This window comes from Oryzias latipes, chromosome 20 (assembly GCF_002234675.1).
Source record: "Oryzias latipes chromosome 20, ASM223467v1".
In the NCBI taxonomy this organism is placed as follows: domain Eukaryota; kingdom Metazoa; phylum Chordata; class Actinopteri; order Beloniformes; family Adrianichthyidae; genus Oryzias; species Oryzias latipes.
Window position 1 is genome coordinate 4,272,921 of NC_019878.2, and position 11,195 is coordinate 4,284,115.

Here is an 11,195-nt window from a genome sequence, read left to right on the forward strand (position 1 = left end):
GATGTTGATGTCCAAGAATAGTATTCAGTGGGTTCCGCAAAAACACAATGGCAACTCGTTGATCCCTCTTGATGAGTGTAAGTTTTTGCTCACAAGGAGTGTATAGCCTCAGGTAAAAAGATGCATGCAAAATTACCATCAGGGAAAATGGACATCAGAAAGATTTGCTGGTCAGTCTCTTTTTACTCAGCACAACTACGGACATAGGTAATGAGTCACCTTTTAGATTTTTTGATTCATGTAGAAGCCCCAGGTTTTTATTTTACCTTTGTATATAGGGCCTTGCCAACCATTCTAGCATTAGCGTGTCAACTGTGGAAACCAAAATAGTATCTTATGGTTGTCCACCATTGGAACATGTTGAGATTTTGCAGAGAAAAACTATAAAGACAGTGTTTGGATATGCAACCACGTTAGGAAGATTTGTCAATTCATTACACAAAGTGAAATTAAAGCTTGGCACAGTAAAAACATCTAACGGAAGGGGAATTAGCTCAAATGGTAGAGCGCTCGCTTCGCATGTGAGAGGTAGGGGGATCGATGCCCTCATTCTCCATTATCTTCAGTTGTTGACTAGTGTAACTAATGCACACCTTAAAATTAAACCATTCATCAAGCACATCACGTGGTTTTTAAACAATCACCATTGCTATCTGCTTACTAAGGACTATACGGCTGCAAGAAATCTGCAATCTTTTACTTGTTTATCACTAAAATCTTCTTGACGTATCCCATTTTTTAGTGGCTTTCAGATGTTGATGTCCAAGAATAGTATTCAGTGGGTTCCGCAAAAACACAATGGCAACTCGTTGATCCCTCTTGATGAGTGTAAGTTTTTGCTCACAAGGAGTGTATAGCCTCAGGTAAAAAGATGCATGCAAAATTACCATCAGGGAAAATGGACATCAGAAAGATTTGCTGGTCAGTCTCTTTTCATTCAGCACAACTACGTACATAGGTAATGAGTCACCTTTTAAATTTTTGATTCATGTAGAAGCCCCAGGTTTTTATTTTACCTTTGTAAATAGGGCCTTGCCAACCATTCTAGCATTAGCGTGTCAACTGTGGAAACCAAAATAGTATCTTATGGTTGTCCACCATTGGAACATGTTGAGATTTTGCAGAGAAAAACTATAAAGACAGTGTTTGGATATGCAACCACGTTAGGAAGATTTGTCAATTCATTTCACAAAGTGAAATTAAAGCTTGGCACAGTAAAAACATCTAACGGAAGGGGAATTAGCTCAAATGGTAGAGCGCTCGCTTAGCATGTGAGAGGTAGGGGGATCGATGCCCTCATTCTCCATTATCTTCAGTTGTTGACTAGTGTAACTAATGTACACCTTAAAATTAAACCATTCATCAAACACATTACGTGGTTTTTAAACAATCACCATTGCTAAGTGCTTACTAAGCACTATTCAGCTGCAAGAAATCTGCAGTCTTTCAGTTGTTAATCACTAAGATCTTCTTGAGGTATCCCATTTTTTAGTGGCTTTCAGATGTTGATGTCCAAAAATAGTATTCAGTGGGTTCCGCAACAACACAATGGCAACTCGTTGATCCCTCTTGATGGGTCTAAGTTTTTGCTCACAAGGAGTGTATAACCTCAGGTAAAAAGATGCATGCAAAATTACCATCAGGGAAAATGGACATCAGAAAGATTTGCTGGTCAGTCTCTTTTTACTCAGCACAACTACGGACATAGGTAATGAGTCACCTTTTAGATTTTTTGATTCATGTAGAAGCCCCAGGTTTTAATTTTACCTTTGTATATAGGGCCTTGCCAACCATTCTAGCATTAGCGTGTCAACTGTGGAAACCAAAATAGTATCTTATGGTTGTCCACCATTGGAACATGTTGAGATTCTGCAGAGAAAAACTATAAAGACAGTGTTTGGATATGCAACCACGTTAGGAAGATTTGTCAATTCATTACACAAAGTGAAATTAAAGCTTGGCACAGTAAAAACATCTAACGGAAGGGGAATAAGCTCAAATGGTAGAGCGCTCGCTTCGCATGTGAGAGGTAGGGGGATCGACCCCTCATTCTCCAATAACTTCAGTTGTTGACTAGTGTCTAATGTACACCTTAAAATTAAACCTTCACAAACACATTACTTCGGTTTTTAAACAATCACCATTGCTAAGTGCTTACTAAGGACTATACAGCTGCAAGTGCTCTGCAGTCTTTCATTTGTTAATCAGTAAGATCTTCTTGAGGTATCCCATTTTTTAGTGGCTTTCAGATGTTGATGTCCAAGAATAGTATTCAGTGGGTTCCGCAAAAACACAATGGCAACTCGTTGATCCCTCTTGATGAGTCTAAGTTTTTGCTCACAAGGAGTATATAACCTCAGGTAAAAAGATGCATGCAAAATTACCATCAGGGAAAATGGACATCAGAAAGATTTGCTGGTCAGTCTCTTTTCATTCAGCACAACTACGTACATAGGTAATGAGTCACCTTTTAAATTCTTTGATTCATGTAGAAGCCCCAGGTTTTTATTTTACCTTTGTAAATAGGGCCTTGCCAACCATTCTAGCATTAGCGTGTCAACTGTGGAAACCAAAATAGTATCTTATGGTTGTCCACCATTGGAACATGTTGAGATTTTGCAGAGAAAAACTATAAAGACAGTGTTTGGATATGCAACCATGTTAGGAAGATTTGTCAATTCATTACACAAAGTGAAATTAAAGCTTGGCACAGTAAAAACATCTAATGGAAGGGGAATTAGCTCAAATGGTAGAGCGCTCGCTTAGCATGTGAGAGGTAGGGGGATCGACGCCCTCATTCTCCATTATCTTCAGTTGTTGACTAGTGTAACTAATGCACACCTTAAAATTAAACCATTCATCAAACACATTACGTGGTTTTTAAACAATCACCATTGCTATCTGCTTACTAAGGACTATACAGCTGCAAGAAATCTGCAGTCTTTTACTTGTTTATCACTAAAATCTTCTTGAGGTATCCCATTTTTTAGTGGCTTTCAGATGTTGATGTCCAAGAATAGTATTCAGTGGGTTCCGCAAAAACACAATGGCAACTCGTTGATCCCTCTTGATGAGTGTAAGTTTTTGCTCACAAGGAGTGTATAACCTCAGGTAAAAAGATGCATGCAAAATTACCATCAGGGAAAATGGACATCAGAAAGATTTGCTGGTCAGTCTCTTTTTACTCAGCACAACTACGTACATAGGTAATGAGTCACCTTTTAGATTTTTTGATTCATGTAGAAGCCCCAGGTTTTTATTTTACCTTTGTAAATAGGGCCTTGCCAACCATTCTAGCATTAGCTTGTAAACTGTGGAAACCAAAATAGTATCTTATGGTTGTCCACCATTGGAACATGTTGAGATTTTGCAGAGAAAAACTATAAAGACAGTGTTTGGATATGCAACCACGTTAGGAAGATTTGTCAATTCATTTCACAAAGTGAAATTAAAGCTTGGCACAGTAAAAACATCTAACGGAAGGGGAATTAGCTCAAATGGTAGAGCGCTCGCTTAGCATGTGAGAGGTAGGGGGATCGATGCCCTCATTCTCCATTATCTTCAGTTGTTGACTAGTGTAACTAATGCACACCTTAAAATTAAACCATTCATGAAACACATTACATGGTTTTTAAACAATCACCATTGCTATCTGCTTACTAAGGACTATCCAGCTGCAAGAAATCTGCAGTCTTTCAGTTGTTAATCACTAAAAATCTTCTTGAGGTATCCCATTTTTTAGTGGCTTTCAGATGTTGATGTCCAAGAATAGTATTCAGTGGGTTCCGCAAAAACACAATGGCAACTCGTTGATCCCTCTTGATGGGTCTAAGTTTTTGCTGACAAGGAGTGTATAACTCAGGTAAAAAGATGCATGCAAAATTACCATCAGGGAAAATGGACATCAGAAAGATTTGCTGGTCAGTCTCTTTTTACTCAGCACAACTACGGACATAGGTAATGAGTCACCTTTTAGATTTTTTGATTCATGTAGAAGCCCCAGGTTTTTATTTTACCTTTGTATATAGGGCCTTGCCAACCATTCTAGCATTAGCGTGTCAACTGTGGAAACCAAAATAGTATCTTATGGTTGTCCACCATTGGAACATGTTGAGATTTTGCAGAGAAAAACTATAAAGACAGTGTTTGGATATGCAACCACGTTAGGAAGATTTGTCAATTCATTACACAAAGTGAAATTAAAGCTTGGCACAGTAAAAACATCTAACGGAAGGGGAATTAGCTCAAATGGTAGAGCGCTCGCTTAGCATGTGAGAGGTAGGGGGATCGATGCCCTCATTCTCCATTATCTTCAGTTGTTGACTAGTGTAACTAATGCACACCTTAAAATTAAACCATTCATCAAACACATTACGTGGTTTTTAAACAATCACCATTGCTATCTGCTTACTAAGGACTATACAGCTGCAAGAAATCTGCAGTCTTTTACTTGTTTATCACTAAAATCTTCTTGACGTATCCCATTTTTTAGTGGCTTTCAGATGTTGATGTCCAAGAATAGTATTCAGTGGGTTCCGCAAAAACACAATGGCAACTCGTTGATCCCTCTTGATGAGTCTAAGTTTTTGCTCACAAGGAGTGTATAACCTCAGGTAAAAAGATGCATGCAAAATTACCATCAGGGAAAATGGACATCAGAAAGATTTGCTGGTCAGTCTCTTTTCATTCAGCACAACTACGTACATAGGTAATGAGTCACCTTTTAAATTTTTTGATTCATGTAGAAGCCCCAGGTTTTTATTTTACCTTTGTAAATAGGGCCTTGCCAACCATTCTAGCATTAGCGTGTCAACTGTGGAAACCAAAATAGTATCTTATGGTTGTCCACCATTGGAACATGTTGAGATTTTGCAGAGAAAAACTATAAAGACAGTGTTTGGATATGCAACCATGTTAGGAAGATTTGTCAATTCATTACACAAAGTGAAATTAAAGCTTGGCACAGTAAAAACATCTAACGGAAGGGGAATTAGCTCAAATGGTAGAGCGCTCGCTGCGCAAAGGCGGGGGGCTGATCTTCCCGCTCGCGCACGAGGCAAAAGCACGCGCAAACCGGAAATCTGCGGCGCGGTTTTCACGCTGAAAGACTCTGGATATACGTCTACATATTGTGGATTGTTTTCAGTAATATGTGAAACGAGACTCTCTCCCAAAGCTGGACTCGAACCGAAGGTCTGTCCGTCCGCTCAGGTATCCAAGGACGCTGTTCGTCGCCGTCTTTCGGATGACGTATTTGAAACGTAAAACGCGAATGGTCAGACGCTCAGTCACGTTATCATGAATCTTTCTTCATTGATAAATATGCAAGCTCATGTCTTGTGCAGTTTTCACAAGTTATTTATCGATAATAACTATCATGCCATGGATATTAATGCAAAAAAGCATGTTAACTTGCTTATTTTGACAATAAATGAATGTTTCTTTGTGTTGACACTTGTGTGCAGGACCTTTTTGCGGCTGTATAATTATCTATAACTGTATAATACATATGATAATTACATATTATTTATGTATTTTATTACTTTGTTTACACAAGTTGTCTGTGACGTGTCACAAAACCTATTTACAGCTTTCGAATTGTATTATTTTCCAAAAAAAAAAAGACTTTGAGATGTTTACATTATTAAACATAACAGATTTAAAAAAAAATCTTTTCTTCTTTTTTTCTTGAGTGGGGTGTGGAGGGGACAAATTCTGGGAATGTGAAAGCTTATTTGTAGCTTTAATTGACCAGACAAATGATACTTCAAATGTAAAATGTTTTATTAAAATGAAGACACAGAAAACTAACATGAATCACATTGACAAAAAGTAAATATTAGAAAATAACTAAAAAATAATAAAAAATAAAATTTAAAATAACTAAAGAATGTACATACAACAATAATTTACTATCTACATTACGATAGTATTACTGAAGAGTACCTATGAAAGAGGAGGAGGAGGAGGAGGAGGAGGTGGTGATCTGCCTTTGTGCTGTTGGCGCTGTTCTGCCAACCAGTCATCCAATGATCGTCCATTTGACGCCCGCGAGCAAAATGTGGCATTTTTGTAGCGACTATGCCCGTATTCTTTTGTTTTGGGCTGTCCACATTTGCTACACGTATTATAGTTCACTCCTCGTATGTATTTTCTTTTGTGGATGCCGCTTTCTTCCTCCAAGGCCCGTCTTTGCCTGTTCTTCTGTGTGGAGCGTGACACAGGGACAGTAGGGACAGCTGGGGCAGTCGCAGGTGGAACGAAGCCTGCACTGCTTGTTGTTGCTCCAGGAAATCGATAAGCAGTGGGCACAGCCATAACTGGGAAAGGAATTATGGTCCCCAACAATAATCCAGGTGCTGACACAGGTGGAATAAAAGCAGTTACACTGGTGGCAGGTGTGATGGGGCACATCATACTGTCAGTAGCAGCAGAGGAAGAGGAAGAAGCAGTAGCAGTAGCAGTAGCAGCAGCAGGCCTGCGACCTGGTCTCAGAATAGGAGCCTGTCCTGCTCTATTTAGAGGAAGAATGAATTTGAATTTGGGCCCAGATGTGGATGGTGCCTCATCCATTTTTTGCCTTGGAGCAGGAAGGTCGCTTGCAGCTACAGCAACTGGCTCGGGGGGTGTCAATCCCTGGGCGAGGACACTCCTTTCTTGGTTTTTCTCCCGCCGCTGAAACCTGAAATGAATCAACGGTATTATGATAATGTTTTGAAAAAGTCATTGAAATAGAATAAAATAAGGCGCTGTGCTCACCACTGAATGAGTGTCCTCTGATTGAGCTCAAACAGCTGGATCATTGTTTCCTCCATCAGCCTGCGACTGCTCAGCACTAAATCCCGGATATGGTGGTAATCCGTGAGGATTTTGGACCACCTTGGGGTGCTAACTCCAGCCTTCTTGGTGGGCGTCTTGTGCAAACGGCTAAGCTTAATGCAAATAGCCTCAACCAAGCGGCTGGTGCTTGGCCACTGAGCTGGACCCCCAGGATGTCCAATGAGACACCTTTTCACGCTTTCCACTCCTGGTGTCACCCCGGAGCGTTTAGGTGCCTTAAAGCGGCCGTGTGAAAGCTGAGGCTGGTGTCGAGGCTGGTAGTTGACCCGCTTTTTGTCCACGTCCAGGAGAGCTGTCCATAGTCGAATGGCCTCTGTAACTTGTGGGTCAGTGAGGTAAGGAGCCTCACGGAGTCCCACTAAGTAAGAGGCCAGATCCTGGACTTTGTCCCACCCAGCTATGCCGTCGGGTCCTACAACAGCAGACTAATAAATGCAAATGAATGTTAGAAATGCTGAACCAGATGAGACTAAAATGAAAGGATGGTCCTTTAAAACGTCTCACCTCTGCCTCGTCTGAAGGGCTGCTTTCACTCTCAGTTGGCTGTGACACCACCACAGAGGAAAGACGATGAGCAGAAGATTCAGGTCCACCTGGTGATACTGAGAGTTGAGGCTGAGGTGAAGATAAGGGGCTGGCAACGACATCAAGAGGGGGGTCATCCAACACTGGAACAGTGATGTCCTCCATGTTGTCTTCCCCAAACCCCTCGTCTTGGAAGTCCTGGTCATCGATTCCCTCCAGCAGCCTGTCCTCCTCTTCAGGGGTCTGAAGCATGGCAGTAAATGTTTTGCCAGTCTGGCTGTACAGGTATTCTATTCCCAGCAATTCACCTACAACAATAAAAAGAAAAGCTATAAACGCTGTCGTGACATTAGGATAAATAGATAAATCGCAAAATAACAAATGTATATATTTCTTACCCGTATATGCTCCAGGAGGGCGATAACGCTCATCCCAGGGCTTCCCTAGCACTGCTTGGCTGAGTTGGTCCACAGCCTCTCTCATTGAAGTTTCGAATAACCGGAAGGAGGAATTTCCTTTGACAGCATCCTCCATCCGGTCATCATTCCAGCGCATCAAGCCCTCAAGGAGATATGCCTGGAAATGCGCGTCACTGGCACTGGTTCCTGAGTGAAACAAACAGGGTTTGATAAGTCTCTGTTTACAAGATGTGAACCACATGAAAGCAAATGTTAGAAATGTTTACAGAAAGGTTAGGAACCCAGATGTTCAGTGCACATTACCTGGTATAAAACGGTTCAGGTGGAGGTGGAAGGACTCCAAGGAGGTCGACCCACGGGCACACCTGTAGCAAGACAGCTCCACGCCGCCTTTCTTTAGTGTGCCCGTCTTCATGTAGAGTGGGAAGTTCTCGGGGTCTTGGATGCACAGCAGGTGGTTTTGCTGTTCCTTCCAAATCTGTTGGATGCGTTCGTGGTCCAACAGTGGAACTCCAAGGGTGTCCTTCCCATCTGCACTGTCGAACTGATGGATGAGTGCTCCTAATAATGCTGCAGTCTCCTCCACTCCCCTGGTCCTCCTCCGACAGTGGAGTGCCAACTCCCTGCGACTAATCTGAGCACTGACCGTCCTTCTGGAAACATGGCCACTTTTCTTTGCTGCCAGCTCAGCCTCCTTGGCGCAGCGAAGAGCAGCCACATCTTCTGGATCCCACTCAAAAATGCACGCAGACAGACGTGCCATGAAGATCCCGTAGAGCGGATGAGCCTCTGTCGTGACACCTGCAGCGAATCGCCGCATGAAATGCCAGATGTCCAGGCGCACCTCAAGCTCATCCCACTCTGAAAACAGGGTCTTCACCAGAGACCGGCCGTGTCTGCTGCAGCAGTCTCTGTCCACGTACATCACTTTTGGGGGTGCCTCTCCTGCCTCCCTGTAGCGCCTCATCAGGCCAGCCGCCATGGCGTCCAGTCCATGTCCTTCAGCGGCTGTCAGAACAGAGACCAGAACCTGGCCATGTTCATTGCCGACATTTGTGCACCAGGCAGCTGTTCCTGAAGCAGCCCCCGCAAGCTTCTTTGTGACCTATTGACAAAAAAGTAAAAACTGTTTATTATTTATGTAAGCATATTAATATCTGTTTAAAAAAGTTTTGAAAAAGTACCTTTTTTGTGGAGTCCATCTTCAAAACACATCCAAACACAGATGTGATTTTGGCCTTCACTTCGTTGATCCGCCCCAGAACATCCCTTGCATAAACAGCTAACAGCCACTTAGGCTTAGGCAAGGCCGGCATGGGGGGGGGCTCAGCAAACACTGGTCGCTGAAGAGAGGCCCTTGTGAACGGTTCACACGCTGTGAGGTACTGTAGGACGCGCTGTGTCCATGCCTCACTGTGCTGTTCCAGTAACTTTTTATAAAGTTGTGTCACGCTGTTGCCCAGTGTCCTCTCCCTCATCATTCTCAGCACCCGCTTGTCACATGAGTACCTAAGGAAACAACAGCATAGGATAGGCATGCAAACCTTAGGTTAGGCAAAAATGAAAACACAAAGTCAGCTCATTATGAACATGCGTCAATATGTCCCACCTGTATGTCAGCAGAGCTGGGAAATGGCTGCGATGACCCATGTCCATCTGCCCCAAAATGTCCTCTGACCAGGATGGGTATTTTCTCTTGCAGCGTTTACATTCCAGATACTCCGTGGCGAGGTCATACCACCCATCAATGTCCAGGACTTTACGAACAGTCCTGTAAATTCCAGCCGCCGTAAGTCTGTGCTGACCACATTGTGGACGACCGCAGACAAAAAGAAATGACCACATTTTTTGTGGCATCCACAGGAACAGGGGCCGGCAGAAGAAGAGGTCTGGTGAGGCGGGAGGCTGAGTGTGAACCAGAGCGGGCTGGGGAGGATGCCACCAAAGCTTTAGCTGCGACACAAGTTCTGCCTTGCCGGTTCGTGGGTTGGCTTTGAAAAGCGTCTTTGCAATCCACTCGTGCTGGAAGCGTGGCAGTTGTTCTTTCCAGTGGACTGGAAGCTCCAGCGCTGACTTTGCTGCTGCCACAGATGGAGAGGGACCAGGACAGGCCTCTGAGGGAACAGGAACAAACAGAAGAATGACTCTTCCAGCTGCTATAGCATAAATGACACAAATGACAGTGGAGAACAGAAAGAGGATCAAATGGTAAAGATTAAAGAAATGAGGCTCAAAATTAGGCTTTTTTGCAAGCAAAAAAATGCTTTTTTATAATGCTTCTAAAAGTGTCTTTGATTAAAAAAAACAGTCTCCTAAGGTTACTGTCTGGTTAATATAACACACCTGCACTTAGCTGTGCTTCACATTGTGCTGCAGCAAGAAGCAGCTCCTCGTCATCAGCCTCCTTAGCAGGAGGAATGGAAGTGTCTAGAAGAAAGTATAAACATATTACTCTAAGAAACACATAAAGACAAACTTATGTAAAATAGAGCTTAATTACCAGCAGTAAAAAGCTGCCTTTGGGCCAAATTTTTGGCTGGAGGTTCTCCTCCTCCTCTTGGAGGAGGCAGTACAGGATCTTAAAAAAGAGCAATTGGACACTTTTACCATATTGTTAAATGCATGTGGAATTGCTCTGAGAACAAATAAATATGCATGTATACTCACGGTGCTTAGCTGGTGATGTGAGTTTTTTGACGAGCTGGGAAGTAGGGATATTTTTGCCAAGTCCTAAGAGTGCCTTCACAGCAGCAGTCTGCTGGATGCCGGTTCGGATCTGGGTGGCAGAAGGGGTAGTGGCACGGGTGGGTGTAGTTGCACTGAAGGATGGAGTTGCAGTGGCAAGCGAAGGTGCAGCAGGAGGGGCAGTAGCACGAGATGATGCCCGTCTTTTTATGACGTATGCCTTGAAAATTGCCATGTTGGTGTTGGGCCTGGCATGTGCTGTCACCAGATACTTGATAAGGGCTTGGGCCTCCTTGCTCCCGTCCTCATAAACCTCCTTCATGGACCGGCCCTGGAAGTCGCCAAACTCAACCATCAAGTAGCCCTGGTCTCCAGTTGCTCGGGCTTCTGCTTGCATTTCCTGCTTTCTCTTGTACTTTTCACCTTCTTCTCCCATCTCTCTAATTTGAGAAGTGTACTGAAGGAAGAGTTGCTTGTTTTCTGACAACGGTGATGTATGTGCTGCCTCGTCAGAGATGCTAAGCATTAAATACACAGCATAGCCCAGAGAGTTTTCCAGGAGCCATCTAAATCGTTGGCCTTGGTATTTACCAAACTGTAGTCTGCAGTGAGCCAATACCAAAAACTGGTCACTGGGGTCACCTCCGTTTGTGCTGACAAACGTCCGGGCCTCTTTAAGCACCTCCGCCTTTGGTTTCGCACGTCCAGTCTCCACATTTTCAAGGC

The 11,195-nt window shown here is 43.2% G+C and overlaps 1 protein-coding gene across 1 annotated transcript; it reads right to left on the bottom strand.

The window, feature by feature from the left end:
- Positions 1–5,946: 5,946 nt before the first annotated feature.
- LOC110014201 lies at positions 5,947–10,905 on the bottom strand. The gene is made up of 9 exons (XM_023950426.1): positions 10,452–10,905; positions 10,285–10,362; positions 10,134–10,211; positions 9,394–9,898; positions 8,969–9,293; positions 8,088–8,889; positions 7,345–7,970; positions 6,760–7,265; positions 5,947–6,682 (listed from the first exon to the last, which is right to left on the bottom strand). The coding sequence occupies exons 1-9, from the start codon at positions 10,903–10,905 to the stop codon at positions 5,947–5,949; spliced, it is 4,110 nt and encodes a 1,369-aa protein (XP_023806194.1).
- Between the last annotated feature and the right edge of the window lie 290 nt (positions 10,906–11,195).